Source organism: Nicotiana sylvestris, chromosome 5 (genome assembly GCF_000393655.2).
Source record: "Nicotiana sylvestris chromosome 5, ASM39365v2, whole genome shotgun sequence".
Classification (NCBI taxonomy): Eukaryota; Viridiplantae; Streptophyta; class Magnoliopsida; order Solanales; family Solanaceae; genus Nicotiana; species Nicotiana sylvestris.
This window is the reverse complement of record NC_091061.1, coordinates 93,943,312-93,971,230: the sequence shown is the minus strand read 5'-3', so window position 1 is coordinate 93,971,230 and position 27,919 is coordinate 93,943,312. Positions and strand designations below refer to the sequence as shown.

The 27,919-nt window shown below is 40.3% G+C and overlaps 2 protein-coding genes across 2 annotated transcripts; both read left to right on the top strand.

Annotated features, from left to right (window-relative positions):
* The first annotated feature begins 5,664 nt into the window (after positions 1 to 5,664).
* On the top strand, positions 5,665 to 6,459 carry LOC138868997 (uncharacterized). Its single transcript, XM_070146582.1, has 2 exons — positions 5,665 to 5,797; positions 6,017 to 6,459. The coding sequence occupies exons 1-2, from the start codon at positions 5,665 to 5,667 to the stop codon at positions 6,457 to 6,459; spliced, it is 576 nt and encodes a 191-aa protein (XP_070002683.1).
* A 17,697-nt stretch (positions 6,460 to 24,156) lies between these two features.
* On the top strand, positions 24,157 to 27,693 carry LOC138868996 (uncharacterized). Its single transcript, XM_070146580.1, has 7 exons — positions 24,157 to 24,400; positions 25,004 to 25,151; positions 25,557 to 25,636; positions 25,798 to 25,865; positions 25,984 to 26,070; positions 26,191 to 26,470; positions 27,299 to 27,693. Exons 1-7 carry the CDS (start codon positions 24,157 to 24,159, stop codon positions 27,691 to 27,693), a joined length of 1,302 nt encoding a protein of 433 aa, XP_070002681.1.
* Positions 27,694 to 27,919: the final 226 nt, after the last annotated feature.

Genomic DNA, 27,919 nt, shown 5'->3' with positions numbered 1-27,919 from the left:
AAAAAGAAATGGGATGGGACAATCGGCTATCTTTATGACGTATGTGTGGGCTGATGTTGAGCTGCTCAAATAGACTTAATCGACCCTGGATGCATTCTTTGGGGGCTTCCCGCGTTCGTCGGGATTTCAGTTGATGTTATCCTTGGCTAAGTGTCGACTGACTTTGAGGGAAATGACCGACTCGAGGGTCCGGGCCTCCAGGGTGACCCTTTGAAGCATTTTGCCACTGATAAATCGGCCTCCCGATTTCACCGTGCACACATAACTTTCACATTTCTTTCCCAATACCATTTTCACTCAATACCTGATTTTTAAACAAAACCATTCAGAATTATCCAAATCCAATAAAACTATATCTATAATCTAAAATTTTCTTCCCAACTTTTTTATCTGAACTTAAAAATAGAACCCCATTAGCCCATAAACAAATCAAACATAATGTATCTCCAAGATATATTACTTAGTGGGTAAGCAACAATATATGGATACACACCTTAAAATTAATCCTTAATTTGCACTGCCAAGTCTCCATAAACCACACATGTATGTTGTCCCCCCTAACTCTTACCCAAATCTCACTTAAATAATTATCCACAAAATTCAACTTACAAGTTAATCTTCCACTTAAAAATTAATAATTATCCAATTATCCACATAATTAAAAATTATCTCAAATTACTTAAAGTACTACTCACTTTTAGCTCACTTTATACACCTTACTATCATGGTCATGTGGTATATTACTAGTCCATAAACACCGAGCATTATCGCTCGAACCGTATTTTATCTCCAAATGTCAAACTTCGACCAACCTCATTTTCTTCAACTCGTTTACCCTGTCACCTTCATGATACTTATCACTTGTTATAAATATCACAAATACTTATAACCTCAAAAATAATCTTGTCCTCATCCTAAAGTACTACTATTAAAGTATTAAAATATTAAAATATTAATAAAGCATGGTACCATATAAAATCAATAAATACACTATTTGTGATAACCGAAAAGGTCATCTCTTGTTTTAACAGTCAAATTTGTATTCTGAGGCCTTAAAACCTCCTTTTTTCTCACCTCGTTTGCATGCACAGTTCGGGCGTATATTCGGAAAGCCTTTATGTGAAAATTTGAGAAAAATGCTAATTTCGCCTTTAAAATTGAATTTAAGTTGACTTTGGTCAACATTTTGGGTAAACGGACCCTGCCCGTGATTGATAGTCTCGAAGGTCCGTAGAAAAATATGAGACTTGGGCGTAAGCCCAGAATTGAATTCCGAGGTCCCTAGCCTGAGAAATGAATTTTTAAAGAAAATTATTTAAATGAAAAATATAAGGAGTTTAGAAATTGAACAATATTTGAATTTGGTGGTATTGGGCTCGTATTTTGGTTTCGGAGCTCGGTACAAGTCTAATATGGTATTTAAGTTGTGTCTGTAAAATTTTGTATGAAACGGAATTCATATGACATGATTCGGACCCTCGGTTGTGAAAATCAAAACTTTAAGAGTTCTTGAGATTTTCAATGATTTTGACGCTAAATTCGTTGTTTAATATGTTATTTTGGCAATTTGATCGCACGAGTAAGTCTGTATGATGTTTTTAGACTTGTGTGAATGTTTGGTTTGGATCCCCAAGGCCTCGGGAGAGTTTCGGATAGGCAACGAGGTGATTTACACTTAGAAAATCTGGTATAAGTTGTTGTTTCTGGTGTACGGGCATTTTGTGCTTCGCAGTCGCGAAGCTACTCTCGCAAACGCAAAGTGTACTCAGGGCTGGGGTTAGGTTTGTTCATCGCGAATGCTTAGCCATGGTCGCGAACACGGAGCACTGGGGGGCTGCTCTATGCGAACGCGACCGGTGTCACGCGAACACGTATAGTAAAATGGAGGTGGGCCAGGAATCAGTCATTTCTTCTATGCGAACGCGTACGATGGTCTGCGAACGCGATTGCCAGGGGGGCATACCCTTCGCGAACGCGTGGAAGAACTAGAGAACACGTAATCCTGAGCAAGGCAGCTCTTCGCGAACACGGCAGGACCTTCGCGAACGCGAAGAAGGCCTTGCCAGTCTTTTAAAACAAAACTCGAACGGGATTAGACCAAAATTTCATATCTTCTTCTATAGAATCCGACTTTGGCCGATTTTTGAAGAGGGATTTCATCACCAAATCATAGGTTTGTATTCTTAAACTCATTTCTTTCATTTTCCATCAACACCCATTAGATTTCTAGGCCTAAATCTTGTTCTTTAAGGGTAGAAATTAGGGATTTTTAGAGAATTGGGGATTTTACAAATTTGGGGATTTAGACCTCGATTTGGGGCCCGGGGTCGATTTTTGACTTTTTGAGGAAAATGATACAAAACCTATAATTTAGCATTGGAGTTGAATTCTTTAGCATTTATTGATGTTGTTAAGTTAATTATGGCTAGATACAAGTGAATTGGAAGTGGAATCTAAATGGAAAGCGATATTTGAGGCTTGCGTTTGGCCGTAAAATCCGAGGTACATGTTCGGCCTAACCTTAGCTTGAGGGAATAGGTGTTATTTCTTATTTGATACGTGTTAGTGTTGTGTACGACGTATAGGTGTGGTGACGAGTATCTATACGTTGGTGTCGAGCATGCCCGTGAGTCTTACACTATGACTGTTGTGATTCTTATTATGTACTATTTATGCTTAAATTGGCGATTATTCATGTTGGACAAGACTTATGGTATTTTCTTGATGATTAGCCATTGTTGCGTATTGACTCAAGTTGAGATTTATTTTGTGAAGTTAACTGTTGGAACGAGATTGGTTATAGCTGATTCCCTTGCCGGGAAGTATTTGTTTCTATTGTTGACTCCCTTGCCGAGATGTTATTGTTTCTACTATTTGGGTGAGGTTAGAGTGATAAAGCACGAAGGGTGATGCCGTGCACATTCATACTTATGCATATGATGAGGAAAAGGTGATAAAGCACGAAGGGTGGTGCCGTGCATATTTACATTTATTGATGCATATGGAAAGGAAGAGAGCTAAAGCACGAAGGGTGATGCCGTGCACAATCATACTTATTCATATGGTGAGGAAGAGTGATAAAGCACAAAGGGTGATGCCGTGCACATGTGTAAATTTGAATCCTTGTATCTTGTTTCTTTTCTATTTCTATCTATTTCAGAGACAAATGTGTATTTTCTTTGTTCAAATAATGATTCACTGCTATTAATATGCCTTCATGACATATGTATATTTATACCTAGAATATTTAAGGCATACTACTTATTATAATTTTTTTATCATGTAGATTAATTCTACTATTTAGTAATATAGTTCATACTATATTAAATTTTTTAAAAATTGAATTTGTGATGATCTAAAATTATGTTCCATTCTCTAAATAGAGTGAGATAATTTGTGATAAATATTATATGAGCATAAGACAGCGGGATCAAGTCCCACTGCACCATGAGGTAAGACACCAGGTTCAAGTCCTTGTGCACCATGATGATAAGATGTTGGTTCAAGTCCCATCATATTATGGCCTAACATGTCTCATATGGGTAAGACATTAGGTTCAAGTCTTAATGGCCCATATTGATGATATAACAATGGCAGTGTGAAAATGATACCTTTTAATGAAAAGTCATAAATTCCGCCCCAGTATCGGATCAGCTCTATTTCCAGAAGTGAATGTGGTAGCGATAAATCAAAAGTTTGAAAGAAGACAAAATAATTATCATGGCCGTAATAAATATATGTGGGCTTGGAAAGGGACGAAATAATAATTACTATATTGGTGGTTATAAACAAGAGAACAATAAGGGTTTTCATAATAATTTTCAAAAGGTAAAAGGTAATAATGTCCACCGATATGGTATGAAAAATCATTGGGCACGAATTTGACGTATGGCTGAATATTTTGTCAAACTTTATGAAGCCTCTAAAAAGGAAACAAAATAAAATTAAGACTCACTTGACATTTAAAAATGATGTTGAGGCGGTCCCTATGAATAGTTATGATAAAGTTGAAGAAAAACTTACATATAAAAGGATGTTGGCGAAGAACAGGTGAAGTTTTGAAGAATGACAAATGAACTCAGTCATGGACCAGGTCCATCTTGTGAAGCACTGTCATGATCAACCTACACATGTGAGATACACGTGAAGGAGATAAGTCCTACTGATCAAGCAGCAATATCTCCTAATCTGATCGAAAAGGTTGCATATTGGATAAGGGGAGAAAGTCTCCTTATATGAAGAGAACATAATTCGGATAAAGAGAGTGTTAGAGTTTGATATCTTTAAGGACTCAACTACGATAGAAGATCAGAAATTGAGTCCTAATCAAACTCTGATTTCTAACCTATTAAATGACAGGGATTATTCTCTTTTAGAGACATTGCACAAACGCAGAAGTTAAACTAAATTGAAAGCAAAAGAGCAAGGTGATTTTGCAAGCAATTTTTGTGAGATTTGAGTGTGCACTCCTGAAGTTACTCGAACGAGATAGAAGAACCAGTTCCATTGTGTTTTTTCTTATTCTAGTTCAATTGTAGTAGGTGGTTTAAATTTGTACCTTTTAGCTTTCGTAGAAGCAATTGTATTAGGTACTTTGAGTGTTCAAGTTATAAGCTAACTTAAAGTCGTCGCAACAGTTGAGGCTGTGTGCTACAAGGGATTAGAGTTAATCCTTAGGTTTACAAAGAGTTTTTGTAAATGCTGCTTTGGCTAAGTGATTTTAATGGAAGTTTGGGAAAATCCTACTGAGTAGTAGGTCGTGGTTTTTTCACCTTTTGAGCCAAGTGTTTTCTACGTAAAAATCTCTGTGTTCTTTATTTTATATACTTTTTATTCCGCAAATAGTAGTAGTTAGAACACCTAGAAGAACCAGGTTCTTCTAGAGCGAAAATTGGGTACCACACAAATCACCCCCCTCTTGTGTGGTACTGACGTTTAGAACATCAATTGGTATTAGATCGGGTTATCCTTGAAGAGGCTAACACCTTAGGAAAAGATCAACATGAGTGCACCACCTGGGAACTGGGAAGGGCAATCCACTGCTAGGCCTCCACTTTTCAATGGTCAGTACTATTCTTGGTGGAAGAACAAGATGAGGGATCACATCATAGGAGAAGGTTATGAACTATGGGACATAGTCACTGATGGTCCTCTAGCAACTACTAAGAAGAATGCTGAAGGAGTGGATGTGCCAAAGACAAGAGCTACTACACTGCTGAAGAGCTGAAGAAATGGGAAAATAATGCCAAGGCCAAGAAATGGCTTGTGTGTGGACTAGGTCCAGATGAGTATAGTAGAATTCAAAGTTATACCACTGCTAAGGAAATGTGGGACACTTTGCAAGTGGCTCATGAAGAAACACCTCAAGTGAAGAGGTCCAGAGGAACACTACTGTATTCTCAGTATGAGAATTTCACCATGAATAAAGGAGAAACCATCCAAGAGATGTATACAAAGTTCAGCACACTGACAAATGAACTTAAGTCTCTTGGAAGGATTATTCTTGAAGAAGACAAAGTTGAGAAGATTTTGACAAGGGTTCTGCCAGTCTCTTGCGAAAGCAAAATCATTGCTATTCAGGAATCAAAGAACATTGCTACCCTCTAGTTGGATGAACTAATTGGAAACCTTACTACCTATGAACTGAGAAGGCAAACCATGAAAATGGATGCACCAAAGAAGGAGAGAAGTCTGGCTCTCAGAATTGTTGAAGGTTCAGATCAGGGGGATGATGAAATGGCTATGATCACAAGAGATTTCAAAAAGTACTTGATGAGAGGAAAGGGTTCTTCAAGAGGTACAATCTTCAACAAACCAAGGGCTCCTGAGAAACAGACCAATGAGGGTTGCTACAAGTGTGGTAAGACTGATAACATGATCAAGAATTGCCCTTAATGGGAAATTGAGTGGAAGAAGTAAAGGGCTGAACGAAGGAACAGGAAAAAGGAACAGGTACAACCAAAAAGGAACAAAGGATCAACAAAGGCTATGGTTGCTGCCTGGGGAGAAACATCAGATGAGGACTCAGAAGATGAAGGTGGAGATGAACAAGCACTTATGTCCATCGGAGAATTAGATGATGAACAAGAGGTAAGTATTCTTCATCTCAAAGACAAGATTAAATTCCTGTCTAAAGAAAGGTTGTTTGAGCTACTACTAGACTTCATTGATGAGTCTGAGATAATTAACAATGAGAAAGAAGAGTTGTCTAGGGAATGTATGATCCTAAAATCCAAGTGCAAAAATCTAGAGTCTAGGGCTAATGAGAGTGAAAGTGAAAATACTAAGTTGAAGAACCAGGTTCTTGAACTTGACACTAGTGTCCAAGAACTTAGGTCTCAGAACTTAAAACTGAAACTAGGAACAGGAAAGAAGAAAGATGATCACACACATCTCACCCTAGAAGAAAACTTAGGAAAAATGAAGGATGAGTTGTACAGGAAAGATGAAGAGTATTAAAAGAAGATCTAGGGAAGGGAAAACGTGAACTAGATAGAACTTGCAAATGGAACAAGGCTTCTGATGCACTCTCCTGGCTACAAGAACATCACAGTAGCAACAAAAGAGGACTTGGTTATGGGACTCAAGCACCTAAGTGGGAACCTAAAAGAAAGTACCTCACTCTTCTTGAGAACAAAATTTGCACACACTGTGGCAAGACTGGCCATTACAAAAATGAATGTAATACAAAAGAAAAGGCTAGTCAAAAGAACAAAACTTTTGTTCAAGAAAAAATAGGCTACCTGGGTGGGCTAGAAGGAATCTGATTTATCCCTTTGCCTATAGAAAGGGACCCAAACTAGTTTGGGTTCCTAAGACTAACCCTTGATTTCTTTTTGTAGGTCCAAGTGAAGGGAAGTAGCCAAATATGGTACATGGATAGTGGCTACTCAAAATATATGAATGGAAGCAAGAACCAGTTCCTTTCACTTGAGGACTTAAGGGGAGGCAATGTCTCCTTTGGAAATGGGAAGAAATGTGAGATCATTGGGGTTGGAAAGGTAGGTAAGACAGACTCTCACTCCATTGAGAATGTCTACTTGATAGATGGCTTCAAATACAGCCTGAACAGTGTGTCACAACTATGTGACAGAGGTAACCTTGTAGCATTCACCTCTACTAAATTCTTTGTGATTAACCTTACCACTGACAAGATTATTTTGCAGGGAAAAAGAGTTAACAATATTTACATTGTAGATTTGTCTACTCTCTCAGAAAATGAACTAACCTGCCTAAGTGTGCTGGATAATGATCCCCTCATGTGGCACAAAAGACTTGGTCATGCCAGTCTGAATCAGCTAAACAAATTGGTTTCTAAGGACTTGGTGACAGGGTTACCCAACATCAAGTTAAAAGAAGACAAAGTTTGTGAGGCCTGTGCAAGGGGGAAGTAGGTAAGATCATCTTTCAAAAGAAAGAAAATGTAAGCACAACCAAGTCGTTGGAACTGGTCCATATGGATCTCTATGGTCCAATGACAACCATGAGCAGAGGAGGAAAGAAATATGTAATGGTACTTGTTGATGATTATCCTATATTTACCTGGGGTACTATTTTTAACATCTAAAGATGAAGCATTTGACATGTTCATTGCCTTTATTAGAAAAACTCAAAAACAATTAGGAAATCAACTTGCATCAATTAGGTCTGATCATGGAACTGAATTTGAAAATGATAAGTTTGCTGAATTTTGTGATGAAAATGGTATAGTTCATAACTTCTCTGCCCCTAGGACCCCTCAACAAAATGGAGTAGTTGAAAGAAAGAACAGGGCTTTTGAAGACATGGCTAGGACTATGATTCTTTCTAGTAAACTACCCCATAGCTTCTGGGCAGAGGCTGTAAACACTGCATGTTACATTATCAATAGATGCATGACTAGACCTCTTGTAGAGAAGACTCCCTATGAGTTACTTAAAGGGAGAAAACCAAATATATTCCATCTTAGGGCATTTGGATGCAAATGCTTTATGCCTAATAATGGAAAAGACTCCCTAGGTAAGTTTTATCCCAAAAGTGATGAGGGAGCATACTTGGGATATTCTTCACATAGCAAAGCATATAAAGTGTTCAATAAAAGAACTTTGTGTGTAGAAGAAAGTGTACATGTAGTATTTGATGAAACTAACATTCTTTCTGAGAGACAGAAACATGAAAATGAAGCCATTGGATTGGTAAATGATTTGACTGAAGCCTAAGCACAAGTCAAAGTGGCACCAAAAGAAGGAACATGTGATAGAACAGATTCTTCTATCTAGGGCAACCTGACAGGGGGAACTAATCAAAGAGGAATTGAAATAAATCCCCTAAAAGAACCTATTCATGACCCTATTCCTTAGCAACAGAATATGGGAGAAACATCTAGCAGAAACCAGTTGGTTGTAAAACCTCACAAGTATCAAAGTTCTCATCTTATTGAGAACATTATCACTGATCCAACATCTGGAGTCAAAACTAGATCACAATTAAAGAATCTGTGTGCTTTTGATGCCTTTTTATCTCTTATTGAACCTAAAAATATTGTTGAGGATTTGCAGGATGCAGATTGGGTGAAAGCAATGCAAGATGAACTCAATCAGTTTGAGAGAAGTCAAGTTTGGCATCTAGTTCCAAGACCCAAGGACAGATCAGTTATTTGTACAAAATGGGTCTTCAGAAACAAACTTGATGAAGATGGAACAGTTACAAGAAATAAGGCAAGACTGGTGGTCCAAGGTTACAGTCAAGAGGAAGGCATAGATTATGATGAGACTTTTGCTCCAGTTGCAAGACTAGAGGCAATCAAACTCCTCATAGCCTTTGCAACACACATGGAATTTACTCTTCATCAGATGGATGTCAAAAGTGCCTTCTAGAATGGCTACCTGAAAGAAGAAGTGTTTGTAAAACAACCTCCAGGGTTTGAGAGCAAAGAATGTCCTAAGCATGTGTACAAGTTAGACAAGGCTCTCTATGGACTCAAGTAGGCCCCAAGAGCATGGTATGAATGATTGTCCAAATTCCTATTGGAGCATGGTTACAAAAGAGGTAAAATTGACAGTACCTTATTCTTAAGGGAAAAAGGTAAGGATCTCCTTGTGGTACAAATATATGTTGATGACATAATCTTTGGGGCCACCACTGATAAGCTAAGTAAGGACTTTACAAAATTAATGGGGAATGAGTTTGAAATGAGTATGATGGGTGAGCTTAGCTTCTTCTTAGGCTTGCAGATCAAACAAAGTCCTAATGGAACCATGATCCATCAGCAGAAGTATGCAAAAGAGCTTATCAAAAAGTTTAAAATGGAAGAATCAAAAGAAATAGACACACCCATTGCAACTGCCACTAAATTAGACATTGATGAACCTGGTTCATCAGTTGATCAAAAGTTGTATAAGGGTATGATTGGTTCACTCTTATATCTTACTGCCAGCAGACCTGACATTGTTTTCAGTGTAGAGCTTTGTTCTCGTTTTCAGGCAAATCCAAAAGAGTCTCACTTGACTGTTGGCAAGAGGATACTAAGATATTTGAAAGGCACCACTCATCTGTGTCTTTGGTACCCCAAAGGTAGTAATTTCAATCTAGTAGGATATGCTGATGCTGATTATGCAGGTTTCCTAGTGGATAGGAAGAGCACCTCTGGTATGGCACACTTCCTTGGTTCATGTCTAGTGTCATGAGCTACTAAAAAGCAAAATTCAGTGGCCTTATCTACTACTAAAGCTGAGTATGTTGTTGTTGCCTCTTGTTGTGCTTAATTGTTATGGATCAAACAACAACTAGAAAACTTTGGCATTGAAGTTGGTTGCATTCCTATATTATGTGATAACACTAGTGCTATAAGTATGACAAAGAACCCTGTTCATCATAAGAGGACTAAGCACATATATGTTAGACACCATTTCTTAAGAGACAACTATGAGAAAGGTTTGATCTGCATAGAATTCTATGCTACTGATAAGCAAATTGCTGACATCTTCACTAAAGCACTGAGTAGAGAAAACTTTGAGAGGAATAGGTTAGAACTATGGATGATTAAGATCACCTAATAGATCCAGCTTAGAATGCACAAAAAATGAATTTTTTTTTGGCTAGGAATTCTAACCTTGTGTAAATATCTAGATTAATTCTTACTCAGTTTCATACTTTAATTAGTATACTCCTGTGACATGTGTATATATGACTCACTGATCTCTTGCAACATTTTCTCTATTATGGCATTTGAAGCATGTTCAAGAGAGTTCTATATGAAGAACCTGGTTCATCAGTATGGGTTCATATGAAAGCTCAGGTATATTTTCTATACTCTGCACAATTAGAAAGATTAATAATTCAATCATGAGCAGAAGTCCTATACTTGTCAAATTCCTAGAAAATTCTATCCGTTGAGCATTGAACCAGTTTCGTCCATCTAGAACTCTAAATCTGATTTTTGCCTAATATCTAGGGAAGCCAAATCTATCATTAAAATTCTGAAATTTTAGTTTGATTAGACTTCTATTTGACCCCTGAAAAAGCTATCATTACTTATTTAATGTCTAATTCACTTTAAATACACACCACATCTCCAATCTTCTTCATAATTCTAAAACCATCAAAAATTCCTCTTCAATTCTAATTGCCCTATTCTCCAAAATTCCCAAATTCTCTCAAGAAAGAAGAATCATGTCTAACCCACAAGATCATCCTGGCACTCCTCCACCACCATCTCCCTCAAATTCATCCTCGTCTACTCCACCCAGTGTATCTTCAAAACCTATGTTTTGAAGGCAGAAAATATTTGCTCAAAAAACTGTAACATCTAGGGCTCTGAGGAAGGTTTTAAATGAAAGGTTGAAAGCTAGCCAGCTGAAAAAAAGCCCAGCTCCAAAGTCTGATTCTAGCTCTGAGTGTGAATCCTTTCAATCCGTGACTGGGGGAGATGGACATGGGTCTTCTGACTCTGAAAAGACTCAAGAATCTCCTTCTTAGGTAAGTTCTTCTGTGGTTAAAAAACTTAGAAACTAGGTTTGTTCTAGTTGGACCCATTAGCGATGTTGATTTGCCTGAGATGAGTAGGAATGGAGATAAAAAGAAGTCTAAAAAAGAAAAAAAAGAGAGGGTGCATGTGGTGAAGAGAGGGGAAAAGGGAAGGGAGCAGTTCTTGCTATATGTGGGGTTGCACAAGATAGGATAGATGAGAGTGGCATGAAGTCAGGGGGAAGTGGTTCTGTGGAAGCAGCTGAGGGGTTGGTTCATCTAAGCAAACAAAGAGATGAACCTGTTTCATCTTCTGAAGAAACCTTGGCTGACCTACTGAAAAAGGTTGGGGCAAGTTATGACCCAAAGAAACGCAAAGCTATTACACCAAAAGCCTCAAATGTTCCCAAGCCATCCAAGAAAAGAAAAGCCTCATCCCCAACACCTACTACCTCTTCAGTGCCTAGGGGTAGAGCCACAAGAAGCAGGGTAAAACAGAGTGAAGTTGATCTATAAAAGGCTTTAGAAGAAAGCAAGAAAAGGAAAAAGGATAAGGGAACAGGAAAGGTTGCAGAATCCTCAGAGGCTGTTAAGGAATAAAAGATGGAACTAGTCCATCAAGAGAGGGGTACAACAGTGGAGGTTCCTACACCCAAGCCTAAGAAACCCAAGACTTCCTCTAAGAAGTCCTCCTCTGTGCCTGTAGTTGCTGAACCCACACTAGCTAAGAGTACAAGATCTGTAGTGAAAGCTAAACAAACCAAAGTTTCTGATGATGATGATTGGAGTGGAGAAGAAGAAGAAGAAGATGAATCTGAGAAGGAATAGGATAAGCTTGCCATTTTTGGCAGAAGAAAAATCTTAAAAGGTAGATTATTTACGGACCTGGTGGAACCAGGGATAATGAGATTAGTAGACTCTTTGGTTGCTCAGGGATGGAAGGACATGATCCTTCAGATGGAAGGTAGGCTAGCTAGAAATGAGTTGATTGAATTCATGGCAAATGCTGCTGTTAAGGATGGAGTTGTCAGTAGCCAGTTGAAGGGAGTTCAAGTGTAGTTTGATGCTGTGAAACTGGGAAAGATTCTGGATATACCCTCTGAAGGGTTTGATGACTATAACAGGAAAAGGTGGCCATGCCTGGACTCCCTCCCCACTGCCCTTGAATTCACCAAAAGGTTCTATGATCTAGAGAATGTGAATGAAGCCAGAGTTATGCAGAAAAGTGAGATGAGGCCTCAGCACAAGGTGGTGTTTGAATTTGTCAACAGGTGCTTATTGCCAAGACAGGAGAGAAGGCACACTGCCAACTACATGGATCTAGTTCTTATGGAATGCCTGGAAAGAGGAAAGCAAATCAACTGGCCTATCCTCATAGTCAAACTACTAGACAGGGTCATAAATGGTTCTAAGGCTCATGCTACCCCATATGGCTTCATACTAACCACAGTTCTGGACAAGCTCAATGTGCCTTTGAAGAAGTGGGAAATGGCCTCGAGTAAAGAACACTTTGGCATTAAAACTCTTCTTGCTTGTGACTATCCAGTCAATGACATCCCAGTTGAACCTGGTTTATCCTTGAGGACACCCATCAATAGCAAGGTTAGGACTTTGGTTCAAGAATGTGCAGCTAAGGATGCTGAAATTGCTAGGCTCAAGGCTCGTGTGGTTGAAGTGGAAGCTCAGAGGGATGGTCTCAGAATTGAGCTTGCAAAAGAAAAGGAGAAGAATGATGGAATTCTTCAGAACATGCTGAATTTTCTCCAAACTCAACCCTCCAGTTCCTCCAAGCCTTAGGACTCCTAGTTTCTGTCTCCTGAACTAGTTCTAGTACCCCCCAGTGACCCAGATTAGGGATTTTTATATTTTTTGCTCATGGTTTGGATGTTTTTCTTTCTTTTTGTGGATTGTTAGTGGAAAAATATCTCTCTTAATGACAACTGTTATTTTCTCTTGTTCAATGATTATTCTGACCTTGATAGTTTGAATATGTTTGTTTGATTACTTATGATTGCACCATGATTGCACTTGCAGTTGCCCCAATGGCCATGAGTACTTATTAAAATCTGGAATTCACACTATGTATGCAACTTTTCGATGATGCCAAAAGGGGGAAGAGATATTGTGCTTTACACATTATTATGAAATAAGTGATATTTATAATCTAATTAACCTAGTCCTTGATGAAAAGAAAATTTTCTAAGTTTAGTGTTGATGGTTAAGCTGAGTTTTTACAGGTTTTTTGATCAGTAAAAAGCACAGAGTTTGTCATAATCAAAAAGGGGGAATTTGTTGGCCCAAGAATAGGTGAAGTTTTGAAGAATGACAAATGAACTCAGTCATGGACCAGGTCCATCTTGTGAAGCACTGTCATGATCAACCTACACATGTGAGATGCATATGAAGGAGATAAGTCCTACTGATCAAGCAGTAATATATCCTGATCTGATCGAAAAGGTTGCATATTAGATAAGGAGAGAAAGTCTCTTTATATGAAGAGAACACAATCCGAATAAAGAGAGTGTTAGAGTTTGATATCATCAAGGACTCAACTACGTTAGAAGATCAGAAATTGAGTCCCAATCAAACTCTGATTTCTAACCTATTAAATGACAGAGATTGTTCTCTTTTACAGGCATTGCACAAATGCAGAAGTTAAACTAAATTTAAAGCAAAAGAGCAAGGCGATTTTACAAGCAGTTTATGTGAGATTTGAGTGTGCACTCCTGAAGCTACTTGAACGAGATAGAAGAACCAGTTTCATTGTGTTTTTTCTTATTCTAGTTCTATTGTAGTAGGTGGTTTAAAGTTGTACCTTTCAAGTTTCATATAAGCAATTGTATTAGGTACTTTGAGTGTTCAAGTTATAAGCTAACTTGAAGTCGTCGCAACGGTTGAGGCTGTGTGCTACAAGGGATTAGAGTTAATCCTTAGGTTTATAAAGAGTTTTTGTAAATGCTGTTTTGGCTCAGTGATTATAGTGGAAGTTTTTGGAAAATCCTACTGAGTAGTAGGTCATGGTTTTTTACCTTTTGAGCCAGGTGTTTTCCACGTAAAAATATCTGTGTTCTTTATTTTATGTACTTTTTATTCCGCAAACAGTAGTAGTTAGAACACCTAGAAGAACCAGGTTCTTCTAGAGCAAAAATTGGGTACCACACCAATAACCCCCCTCTTGTGTGGTATTGACGTTTAGAACATCAAAGGATATTTTTGAAGGCCTTGCAGACATTACTCATTTAGAAGCTGGAGACTTCTTTGAGCATCATAACTGAAGACTTATTACTGGAAAAAATTATAAGAATAATTTTTTTACGAAGTTCATATTTTTGAATGAAACGTTTTATGTTGCCATTATTTACTTTCCTAAGTATAGTTGTCACGACCCAAAACTCAACATGTCGTGATGGCGCCTATCATGTTACTAGGCAAGCTCACAACTCAGATTTTTACCAACACTTTCAAATTAAAAATATACTAAAATAGATTTTAATAAGTAAAACTCTCATAAAACGGGATAAAATGTCATAACTCAATACAAAAGTTTCCCTAAACTACGGTGTCATTGAGTACATGAGCACCTATACAAATACAAAGTCTGAAACACTGTCTAAGAAACTGAAACAGAACAAGTAAAACTGAGGGATAGGGGATGAAGGTCATGGTCTGCGGACACTAGGGCAGCTACCTCTATAATCTCCGAATGACTGAACCCAAAGAATCAGCAACTGCCGTGACCGGAAATACCTGAATCTGCACACGAAGTGCAGGGTGTAGCATGAGTACAACAAACTCAATAAGTAATAAATCCAACCTTTGGACTGAAAGTAGTGACAAATTCGAGTATTACAAGCCACATACAACATTAATAGTACGGAATTTTACAAAAACTATGACATTGATTCTCAGAAATTCATAATTTACGGGTAACGATACAAGAATTTAAACATGCTTCCAGATTTAGCAATAAAACTCAGCCCTATACAGGGCCGATCCAGCTCAGGATAGATCTAGCCCAAATGCAAATAAATCCAAGGGAGATCCATCCCAAATGTAAATAAATACAAGGAAGATCCATCCCAATGCAAATAAATTAACAACAACTGCGCTCACTGTAGATGTGTAGACTTCGGAGGAACTGATCCAGCCCAAATGCTATAATAAGCCAAATTCTGGCATGAATCAATAAAGCCTGTTGCGGCTTGCAACCCGATCCTATAAATATCACTCACAATAGGCCCTCAGCCTCACTCATTTATTAATCTCTCTAGTCTCTCGAGCTCACAACATTCGTGCTAAGCAGCCACAATCAATTATTCGAGAAGTGGAAATATACGATAACTCAGACTGAGATGTGATATGTAATGATGAATATGGCTGAGTACATAACTACAATTAAGCAAATAACTCAACAACAAAGAACGAACATCGTGGGTCCTAATAGTACCATCATATAGCCTAAACATTATTCTAGCATGAATCACATCTTAAGTGCTCTAACACATAGAGTACAATAAAAATGTTCACATAAGATGACTACGTAGTTCCATGGAATCGACTAAATCACATTTACTATGGTGCACGCCTACACGCCCGTCACCTAACATGTGTGTCACCTCGACATAAATCATATAGCATGTAATTCAGGGTTATATGCCCTCAGAACCAAGTTTAGAAGTGTTACTTACCTCAAACTGTGCAAATATCTACTCCAATAAACCCTTGCCTCATGAATCGTCCTCCAAATGCCTCGAATCTAGCCACAAACAATTCGATACAATCAACACGAGAAAAAGGAATCAATTCCATAAGAAAATACTAAGTTCTTAATATAAAGTCAAATCGTCAACTCAAAAGTTGACCCTCGGGCCCATGTCTTGAAATCCGATAAATGTCACTAAATCCGAAAGCCCATTCAATCGTGAGTCCAATCATACCAAGTTTACCATATTACGACACCAAATAGTCATCAAATACCTAAATTAGCACTCCAAATCCCTAGCCTCAAACTCCGAAAATTCCACCTCAAAAACACACAAACTAGGTGGGAAATCCAATGGAGAAATAAGATTATTGAATAAAAATGACCAGTAGTGACTTGCCTCAAGAAACCCCTTGAACTCCCTCTAAAAAATCTCCTTGGTCCGAGTTTACAAAGTCCAAAATGAGAAAAACCACGAAAACCTTCGGATTTAACACTGCCAGTGCTTTTGTACATGCGACCCACTTAACCGCATCTACATTCTCGCAGCTACGGGCACTTCCCCGCTTCTGTGGTTAATCACTAGAGACTCAGCCTTCGCACCTGCAGAACAAGCTCCACTTCTGCGCAAACGCAGGTGCGACCCCATTCTCGCTCCTGTGCTGCTCCTCGCTTCTATGCCCAAGCTCACTGCATCTCCGAGATCGCAGGTGCAGAACTTTCCTCGCATCTGCGCAAACACCCTAACTCACCCAGAACCACATCTGCGACCCCATGGCCGCTTCTGTGGCCTTTCCCTCAAAGGTGCGGTTGCACCAGACCTGATCACGCCAGCCTTCTAAAATTCCAAAATCCAATCTGATTTCAAGCCGAATCACTCCTGAGTCCCCCCGAACCTCAATCAAATATACCAACAAGTCCTAAGATATGATGCCAATTTAGTGGATCCCTCAAATCACATCAAACAATATCAAAAATATGAACTGCATCCCAATTCAAGCCTAATGAAAACTAAGGATTTCCAACTTCTACAATCGATGCCGAAACCAATCAAATCATGTCCGATTGATCTCAAATTTCGCACACAAGTCAATAATGACACAAAAAACCTACTCCAACTCATGGAACCAAAATTCGATCTTGGTAACCACAAAGTTCACCCTCGATCAAACATCTCAATTTTCAAAACTTCTAATATTCGAACTTTTGCCATTTCAAGGCTAAATCAACTACGTACCTCCAATTCACTATCCGGACACACTTGTAAGTCTAAAATCACCCAACGAAGCTAGTAGAACCATCAAAACTCCATTTTAGAGTCGTTTACACATAAGTTAATATACGGTCAACCTTTTAAACTTAAGCTTCCAACATTGAGACTAAGTGTCTCAACTAAGTGTCTCAAATAAAATGAGAAGTAAATAGGGGAGAGGGTCTACAACACTCAAAATGATCGGCTGGGTCATTACATCCTCCCCCTCTTAAGCAAATGTTCGTCCTCGAACGGGTCTAGAAACGTATTTAGAGTCTCAAATAGGCGTGGATATCTGCTCCACATCTCCCGTTCAGTATCCCGAATGGCCTCCTTAACTGGCTGACCTCTCTACTACAACTTCACTAAACCTATGTCTTTTGACCTCAACTTTCCAACCTGCCGGTCCAAAATGACCATTGGCTCCACATCATAAGTCAAATCACAATCAAATTGATCCATGCTAAAGTCCAAAACATGAGACAGATCGCTGACATACTTTCGGAGCATAAAAACATGAAATACCAGATGAACACTTGATAGACTAGGCGGCAAGGCAAGCTTGTAAGCCACATTTCCAATCCTCTGAAGTACCTCAAATGGCCCAATATACTGAGGGCTCTACTTTCCCTACTTCCCGAACCTCATAACACCATTCATGGGTAAAACCTTGAGCAGTACCTTCTCCCACACCATGTAGGTAATATTACGAACCTTTCGATCGGTGTAACTTTTTTGTCTAGATTAAGTTGTGTGAGGCCGATCCTGAATCAATTTAACCTTGTTTAAAGCATCATAAAAAAAGTCAGGGCCCAATATCCTAGCCTCACCCAGTTCAAACCATCGCACTGGAGACAAACACCGTTTCCCATACAAAGCCTCATATGGATCCATCTGAATGCTCGATTGGTAGTTGTTGTTGTAGGTAAATTTTGCGAGCAGAAGAAATTGATCCCAAGAACCCCCAAATTCTATGACACACACGCGTAGCATATCCTTCAATATATGAATAGTGCGATCGGACTGTCCGTCCGTATAAGGGTGCAATGTTGTACTCAACTCAAACTGGGTGCCCAACACTCACTACACTACTCTACAAAACTGCGATATAAGTTGCATACCCCGATCTGAAATGATAGACACTAGTACACCGTAAAGGCGAACAATCTTGTGGATGTAAATCTCAGCCAACCGCTCCAAAGAATAGGTAGTCCCAACTTGAATGAAATGTGTTTACTTGGTCAACCGATCCCCAATCACCCAAATAGCATCAAATTTCCTCGAAGTCTATGGGAGCTCAACTACAAAATCCATGGTAATACGCTCCAATTTCCACTCTGGAATCTCAAGCTTTTGAAACAATCCTCCTAGTCTCTAATGCTCATATTCACCTACTAAGAGTTTAGGCACCAAGCTACAAACCCCACTATATCCTTCTTCATCCTCCTCCACCAGTAGTGCTGCCTCAAGTCTAGGTACATCTTCAGGCACCCGGATGAATGGAATACCGCGAACTATGGGTCTTCTCAAGAATCAACTCTAGTAACCCATCTACATTAGGCATACAAATCTGACCCTACATCCTCAACACCCCATCATCCCCAATAGTAACATCCCTGGCATCACCGTGTTGAACAGTGTCCTTAAGGAATAGCAAATGGGGATCATCAAATTAGTGCTCTCTGATGCGACCATATAAGAAAGACCAAGAAACCACACAAACTAGAACCCGGCTGGGCTCTGAAACATCTAATCTCATGAACTGGTTGGCCATGTCCCAAACATCAGCGGTGTCTCACCAACAGGAATAAATGCAAGGCTACCCATACTCACCGCCTTCCTACTCAAGGCATCAACCACCATATTGACCTTGACCGGATGATACAGAATGATAATATCATAGTCCTTCAGCAGCTCCAACTATCACCGCTTTCTCAAATTTCGATCCTTTTGTTTGAACAAGTGCTTGAGGCTCTAATGATCTATAAATTCCCTGCAAGACACACCATAGAGATAATGCCTCCAAATCATTAATACATGAATAATGGCTGCCAACTCCAAATCATGAACATGGTAGTTCTTCTCATGGGGCTTTAACTGGTGCAAAGCATAAACAATCACTCTACCCTCCTGCATTAAGACACACCCAATACCAATCTGAGAAGCATCACAATAAATTGTATTAGAACCAGAAGTTGAAGGTAGAACTAGAACTGGAGCTGTGGTCACGGCATTCTTGAGCTTCTGAAAGCTCTCCCCGCACTCATCTGACCACCTGAAAGAAGCACCCTTCTAGGTCAATTTGGTCAAAGTCAATGCAATAGACAAGAAACCCTCCACTAAGCGACGATCATAACCGGCCAGGCCGAGAAAACTCCGAATCTTAGTAGCTAAAGATGGCCTGGGCCAATTCTAAACTGCCTCTATCTTCTTTGGATCCACTTTAATCCCCTCAGTGGACACCACATGTTCCAAGAACACCACCGAACTAAGCCAAAGCTCACATTTGGAGAACTTGACATAAAGCTTCTCATCCCTCAGCTTTGTAATACAATCCTCAAATATTGGGCATGATCCTCCTTGCTATGTGAGTACACCAAGATATCATCAATGAACACTATGAAAAATGAGTCGAGATATGACTGAAATACACTGTTCATCAGATGCATAAATGTTGTTGGGGCATTGGTCAACCTAACAGATATTACAAGGAACTCATAATGATACTAACGGGTCCTGAAAGTTGTCTTTAGAATATCTGAGTCCCAAATCTTCAACTGGTGATATCCAAACCTCAAATCAATCTTAGAGAACACCTCTCTCCCTGAAGCTGGTAAAATAGATCATCAATGCACGACAAAGGTGTAACGATCCTGCCAGTCATTTCGTGAGTTACAGCCCCGTTCCTTATCATTCTGCTACATTTGTATTCTTCAGATGTATTATGTCTTACAGGGTCAATTGGTTAGGGTCTGGAGTAGTCTTGGAGTGAATTGAGACACTTAGTCTCTTTTGTGAAGGCTTAAGTTGAAAAAGTTGATTGAATATTGACTTATATGTAAACAATCTCGGATTTAAATTTTGATGGTTCCGTTAGCTTAGTTAGGTAATTTTGTACTTTAGAGTGTGTCTGTAATGTGATTTGGAGGACCGTGGTAGAATTAGGCTTGAATTGGCGGAAGTTAGAATTTTAGCGATTTTGGTCGACAATGGAAATTTTGATATCAGGGTTAGAATGGAATTCTGGAAATTGGAATAGGTTTGTGGTGTCATTTTTTACTTGTGTATAAAATTTGAGATCATTCAGACGTGGTTTAGCGGGTTTTGGCATCGTTTGTGGCATTCAGAAGTTTAGAAGTTCTTAGGCTTGAATACGAGTGCAATTTTGTGTTTTGATGTTGTTTTGTATGATTAGAAGGTTTGAATAAGTTTGTATGATATTATGGGATGTGTTGGTATGTTTGGTTGAGGTCCCGATATTCTCGGGTGAGTTTCGGGTGGTTAACAGATCATTTTTGTCCTTAGGATGTTAGCTGATCTGCTGGTATTTTTCTGCTGCTAATTTCCTCCTACACATTCGTGAGGCAGGTCTCGTGTTTGCGAAGAGCATCAAAATATCAAGAGAGGATTGTTCTTCACATTTGAGAAGGAAGAGACGCGTTCGCGAAAGTTCAGGAGTAGAGTGCATCACAAACACGAGAGGGGTACCGCGTTCGCAAAGAAAAGAAGAGGCAACTGGGATTCCCGTCTATTTGGTCTACGCATTCGTGAGGGGTGGTCGTGTTCATGGTTGTTTGAGCTGGTAAAGCTTCAGGTTCGCAAAGAGAAGGTTGCGTTTTCCAAGAGTAAATTGAAGATGCAGTTCAAGTGGTCTACGCGAACGCGAGAGTGCTGTCGCGTTCGCGAAGAAGAAAATCTGGGCAAGCAGTGTTATATTCAAAATCGAGATTTTGAGCCCATTTTTCATATTTTGAGCTAGAGACCACGAATTTGGGCAATATTTGAAGGAATTTTTAGGGAGTTGATTGGGGTAAGTGTTCCTCACTTGATTTTAGTTAAGTTCCATGATTGTATCTTGATTTTTATCATCTAAATTGGGAATTGGGGTGAAAAATTAGGGAAAAAATGGAAGAGTTCTTGAGATGTAATTTTGGGGTTTTAAAGGGGATTTTATTGTCGGATTTGAGTAAATTTTTTATGGTTAGACTCGTGAGTGAATGCTTTTATAGTTTTGTGACTTTTGTCGGATTTCAAGATGTATGCCCTGGGGTTGAATTTGAGCCAATTTCGGGATTTGGTTTATAATTTGGTATTTTCTTGTGGAATTGGTTCCTTTAGCCTATATTGATCGTATTGTATTGCTTGTGGCTAGATTAGGGGCATTTGGAGGCCGAGTCGAGAGACAAGGGCATTGCAGAGTAGAATTTTTACTCGGTTGAGGTAAGTAACACTTTCAAACTTGGTTCTGAGGGTTCGAAACCCCAAACTACGTGTTATGTGGTTAGTATTAAGGTGACGCATGTGCCAAGTGACGGGCATGAGTGCGTGAACCGTGAGGATCGTGACCTGGTTCATTCCCTGGCACCGTTTAATGACTCTTTCTTGTTGATATTCGTGTTTCCATTATGTGATAAAGTAATTGAGCTGTAAAGCATGCTAAATATCATGTTAGGGCTTCATGCCGATACTGCTGAGACCCCTAGTGATCGTTTCTTGCTATCATATCATTGATTTCACTGTTATTTTTTAATCAGTCATATTCGTGCATCTCATATCATATCTCAGTCTCAGTTGTTATTATTGGTTTAGCATATCATTATTTCCGGGTTAGTTTCCACGACATTGTGAGCCCGTGGGTGAGATTGGAGAGTGATGACTGAGTGAGGTCGAGAGCCTGATTTTGATTAACAATTACGTGGTCAGGCTGCACACCGCAACAGTTATATTGATTATGAAAGTGCTTGGGCCATAGCAGCCTTTCCGGAGTGTGTATACCCACAGTGGGCGCGAATGATATTTTTGAGGGATGGATTTCCCCGGACATGGATTTTTCTGAAGTATTGGTATCTGGAGATGGATTTCTCTACAGGGTTGGATTACCCTTTTTCCTCGGTACTAATTGACTCACAGTCAGTGTTGTATATGTTTCGGGATGGATTTCACTGGGCCAAATGGCCATATTCAATACCGAGTAGTTGAGCACTTGAGAGTGAGAGTACATTGTGCATTTCACGTAGTCGGTGCATTGGCATGTAGAGGCAGTTGAGTTATATATTTTAAACTGTTAAAATTTGTATTTACCTTATTACTTTGAGCTGTCTATTTAACTAAAGGCATGCCTATGTTTCTGTACATTGATTCTATTATATCTGTTGAGGTTGAGTTCGTCACTACCATTCGGTCCATATTTGGACTCGTTACTTACTGAGTTGGTGTACTCACATTACCCAGTGCACCTTGTGTGCAGATCCAGGCACTTTTGGACCCAGTGCCGGTTGTTGATCGAGGCTTCAGGATTAAGATATTATTGAGGTATCTGCATGGCGTTCACATGCCTTAGCTCTCGTTCTTATTCTCCAGTTGTATTTCAGTTGCTCCTTGAGACATTGTATTAGACCATGTATTTTTTTAGATGCTTATGCACTCAGTGACACCCTGGTTTTGGGCTGGATTGTATCTTATCTTGGAATTTCTTATGTTTCAAATAGATTCTTTAAATATTGAAAGCTTTCGTTAATGTTTCAAACTTATTATTGTTGTGTTGGTTATTAAGTCGAGGCTGGCCTAGTTCCACGATAGGCTCCATCTCGATGAGTTGGGTTTTGGGTCTTGACAAGTTGGTATCAAAGCCTAGGTTCCATATGTCTCACGAGTCATGAGCAGGTTTAGTAGAGTCTTGCAGATCTGTACGATAACGTCTGTACTTATCTTTGAGAGGCTGTAGAACCCTTAGGAAACTTCACATACTTGAATTCTTGTCGTGCGAATCTGTTGATTCTGGTAACTAAACTTCTGTTATTCTATTCTCTCACAGATGGTGAGGACATGTTATACCGACCAAGATGGACAACCTCCAGTACTACAAGTTGGGGCCACGAGAGGCCGAGGTCACGATAGAGGCCGTGGTAGGGGTAGAGGTGTAGCTGACACAGCAGCTAAGGTAGCAGCTGTAGACCCACGAGTTGCCCTAGTACAAGATCGAGTCCCAGTTGTGGATGCACCAGCGGGACCAGCTCAGGCACAACTGTGCCCTTCGTGATTCTAGGTCTTCGGGAGACCTTGGCTCAGATTCTGACCGTGTGCACTAGTCTTGCTCAGGTGGTCTCTGATTCTACTATAGAAGCCACTTCCCAAGCCGGGGAAGGCACTCAGACTCCTGCCGCTTGCACACCCGAGCAGGTTATTTAGGGACTTCAAACATTAGGGGCACCACCAGCCAAGCCAGTTGCAGTTGCTCAAGACTATGTGGTTCCTGCCATGCCTAATGATGAGCAGTGTAGATTGGAGAGGTTTGGTAGACTTCAGCCTCCAACTTTCAACAGTGCAGAGGGAGAGGATGCCCAGGGTTTCTTAGATAAGTGTTAGAGAATCCTCCATACAACGGGGATTTTTGAGACCAGTGGGGTATTGTTCACTACTTTTCAATTCTCTGGAGTTACCTTCACTTGGTGGAACGCTTATGAGAGGCGTAGGCCGGTTGGTACAACGCCCCTTACCTGGAAGCAGTTCTACATTCTCTTCCTGGAGAAGTTTGTGTTGTAGTCCTGTAGAGAGGAGTTGCGCAGGTAATTTGAGCAGTTGCATCAGGATGATATGACTATGATGCAATATGAGATGAGATTCTCTGAATTGGCCCATCATGCTATCTGGTTGGTTCCCATAGATAAGGAGAGGATCAGGAGGTTCATTGATGGCCTCACATATCATCTGCAGATTCTTCTAACTAGAGAGAGGGTGTTTGGTGCTTCTTTTTAGGAGGTTGTTAACATTGCTTGGGATATAGAGTTGGTTCACCACCAGGAGTGAGTAGAGAGAGAGGCCAAGAGGCTTGTGGATCTGGTAGTATTGGTAGTGTTCTTTTGGGAGGCCAGTTTCACCATGGCAGGGGCCATCCCTTTAGGCATGTCAAACGGCTCGTCCAGTTCACCATCGAGCATCATCTAGCTATGGTTATTATAGTTATCAGTAGGTCCACTCATCTTTCAGTGCCCTTCTATCTCAGAGTTCATCTCATGCACCATCAGCTCAAGGCTCATCTATGTCTAGTCCTTTTACCGGGTATCCTGGTGCTCGGGGCTCACTTCAGTTCCTATTGCCAGTGGCAGGTAGAGGTTGCTTTGAGTGTGGAGATTTAGGTCATATCAAGAGGTTTTGTCCCCGCCTTACGGGAGGTTTATCCCAGCAGAGGAGTCAGCCTTCGGCTTCAGCACCAGTTACTTCACCACTCGCCCAGCCAGCTCGGGGTAGAGGTCAATCAGCTAGGGGTTACCCTAAAGGGGGAGGTCGATCAGGTGGTGGTTAGGACCATTTCTATGCACTCCCTTCCAGACCAGATGTTATTACTTCAGATGCCGTGATCACATGTATTATCTCAATTTGCCACAGGGATGCCTCGTACTATTTGATCCCGATTCCACTTTTTTCATATATGTCGTTCTATTTGGCTCATTATTTGGATACGTCCCGCAAGTCTCTTATTTTATCTTTTTAGGTATCTACACCAGTAGGCGATACTATTGTTGTGGACCGTGTATATCAGTCATGTGTAGTGACTATTGGGGGACTAGAAACTAGAGTGGATCTATTGCTGCTTAGTATGGTTGACTTTGATGTGATATTGGGCATGGATTGGTTGTCTCTGTGTTATGCTATTCTGGATTGTCACGCTAATATGGTGACGTTGGCTATGCCAGGAGTGGTACTTATTGAATAGTGAGGTTTGTCGGATTATGTTCTCAGTAGGGTGATTTTATTCATGAAAGCCCAATGGATGATTGGGAAGGGTTGTCTTTCTTATTTGGCCTTTGTGAGGGACATCATTGTAGAGACTTCTACTATTGACTCAGTTGCAGTGGTGAGGTAATTTCTGGATGTGTTTCCTACAGACCTGTCGGGCATGCTGCCGGACAAGGATATTAACTTCGGTATTGACTTGGTGCCGGGCACCCAACCCATTTCTATTCCACCGTATCGTATGGCACTGGCGGAGTTAAATGAATTAAAGGAACAGCTTCAGGAACTCCTTGGTAAAGGGTTTATTCGGCCTAGTGTGTCACCTTGAGGTGCACTAGTTCTATTTGTGAAGAAGAAGGATGGCACCATGAGAATGTGCATTGATTATAGGCAATTGAACAAAGTCACAATCAAGAACAAGTATCCATTACCTCGTATTGATGATTTATTTGACAAGCTTCTGGGAGAGAGGGTGTTCTCCAAGATTGATTTGAGGTCAGGGTATCACCAGTTGAAGATTAGGGACTTGGACATTCTTAAGATAGCTTTCAGGACTCGATATGGTCATTATGAGTTCCTAGTGATGTTTTTTGGACTGACCAATGCCCCAACAACATTCATGCATTTGATGAACAATGTTTTCCAGCCTTATATTGACCCTTTTTTAATTGTATTCATTGATGATATCTTGGTGTACTCTCGTAGGCAGGAGGAGCATGCCCAGCATTTGCGGATTGTGTTGCAGCAGTTGAGGGAAGAGAAGCTTTATGCTAAGTTCTCTAAGTGTGAGTTTTGACTCAACTCCATGGTGTTCTTGGGGCACGTGGTGTCCAGTGAGGGTATTCAAGTGGATCCGAAGAAAATAGAGGCGGTCCATAGTTGGCTAAGACCGTCCTTAGCCATAAAGATTTGTAGCTTTCTTGGTTTGGTGGGTTATTACTGCTAGATCATTCATGGTTTCTTGTCTATTGCATTACCCTTGACCAAATTGGCCCAAAAGGGTACTCGTTTCAGGTGGTCGGATGAGTGTGAGACAAGCTTTCAGAAGCTTAAGACTGCATTGACCACAACCCCAGTGTTAGTTCTGCCATCAGCTTCTAGTTCATATTCAGTATATTGTAATGTTTCTCAGATGGATATTGGATGCGTTTTGATGCAGGAGGGTAGAGTGATTGCTTATGCTTCTCTTCAGTTGAAGCCTCATGAGAAGAACTACCATGTACACGATTTGGAGTTGACTGCCATCGTCCATGCATTGAAGATTTGGAGGCACTATCTCTATGGTGTGTCTTGTGAGGTGTTTACTGATCATCGTAAGCTCCAGCACATGTTCAAATAGAAAGATCTCAATTTGAGGCAGCGAAGATGGTTGGAGCTGCTAAATGACTATGATATTACCATTTTGTACCATCTAGGAAAAGCCAATATGGTGGCCGATGCCTTGAGTAGGAAGGCAATGAGTATGGGTAGTCTTGCATTCCTACCTCTTGTGGAGAGACCTCTTGCAGTTGATGTTCAGTCTTCAGCCAATCGTTTTGTGAGATTTGATATTTCAGAGACTAGTCGGGTCCTATCTTGTATGGTTTCTCGGTCTTCCTTGTTTGATTGTATCGGAGAGCGTTAGTATGATGATCCTCATTTACTTGTCCTCAAGGACAAGGTTCTGCGTGATGATGGTAGAGATGTGATTATTGGTGATGACGGGTTATTAAGGATGCAGGGCCGGATATATGTGCTAATGTGGATGGGTTACGGGAGTTGATTTTAGAGGAGGCCCATATTTTGCGGTATTCCATCCATTCCGGTGCCGGGAAGATGTATCAGGATTTGAGACATCACTATTGGTGGAGGAGAATTAAGAAAGATATAGCTGGGTTCGTAGCTTGGTGTCTCAAGTGTCAACAAGTGAAATATGAACATGAGAGATTGGGTGGCTTGCTTCAACAGATAGATATTCCAGAGTGGAAGTGGGAAAGGATCACCATGGATTTTGTAGTTGGGCTCCCATGGGCTTCGAGGAAGTTCGATGCTATTTGGGTGATTGTGGATCGGCTAAACAAGTCCGCACACTTCATTCCTGTGTGTACTACCTATTCATCAGACTGGTTGGAATAGATTTATATCAGAGAGATTGTTCGCCTTCACGGTGTGCCATTTTCCATCATTTCAGACAGTGGCACATAGTTCACATCACAGTTTTGAAGAGCCGTGCAGCGAGAGTGGGGAACTCAGGTTGAGTTGAGCACAACATTTCATCTGCAGATGGACGGGCATTCCAAGTGCACTATTCAGATTCTAGAGGATATGTTATGCGCTTGTGTCATTGATTTTGGGGTTCATGGGACCAGTTTCTACCACTCACGGAGTTTGCTTACAATAATAGTAATCAATTAAGTATTTAGATAGCTCTGTATGAGGCTTTATATCGGAGGCGGTTCAATCCACAGTGGGTTGGTTTAAGCCAGGTGAGGCTACGCTTTTGGGTACAGACTTGGTTCCGGATGCTTTTGAAAAAGTGAAAGTGATTCAGGAGCGGCTTCGCATAGAACAATCAAGACAAAAGAGTTATGCTGACAGAAAGGTTCGTGATGTATCTTACATGGTTGGGGAGAAGGTTTTGCTGATGGTTTCACACATGAAGGGTGTTATGAGGTTTGGAAAGAAGGGCAAGTTTAGCCCTCAGTTTATTGGGCCCTTTGAAGTGCTTCGGAGGATTGGGGAGGTGGCCTATGAGCTTGCTTTGCCACCTAGCTTGTCAGGTGTGCATCAAGTATTTCATGTTTCTATGCTCTGGAAGTATATCAGTGACCCATCTCATGTCTTAGATTTCAGCACAGTTTAGTTAGATGGTGATTTGATTTATGATGTGGAGGTAGTGGCTATTTTGGTATGGCAGGTCCGAAAGTTGAGATCAAAGGATATAGCTTTAGTGAAAGTGCAGTGGAGAGGTTAGCCCATGGAGGAGGCTACTTAGGAGACCGAGCGGGAGATGCAGAGCAGATATCCACACCTATTCGAGGCTCTAGGTATGTTTCTAGACTCGTTCGAGGACGAACGTTGGTTTAAGA

Excerpts from the sequence above, each read along its gene's own strand:
- LOC138868997 (XM_070146582.1), top strand. The coding sequence starts at position 5,665 with ATGGATGCACCAAAGAAGGAGAGAAGTCTGGCTCTCAGAATTGTTGAA. Across the intron at positions 5,798-6,016 it reads AGGAAAGGGTTCTTCAAGAG|ATGAGGACTCAGAAGATGAA; the intron begins GTACAATCTTCA and ends GAGAAACATCAG.
- LOC138868996 (XM_070146580.1), top strand. The coding sequence starts at position 24,157 with ATGTCTAGTCCTTTTACCGGGTATCCTGGTGCTCGGGGCTCACTTCAG. Across the intron at positions 26,071-26,190 it reads CTCATGAGAAGAACTACCAT|AAAGATCTCAATTTGAGGCA; the intron begins GTACACGATTTG and ends ATGTTCAAATAG. Across the intron at positions 26,471-27,298 it reads GTTTGATTGTATCGGAGAGC|TGGGTTGGTTTAAGCCAGGT; the intron begins GTTAGTATGATG and ends TTCAATCCACAG.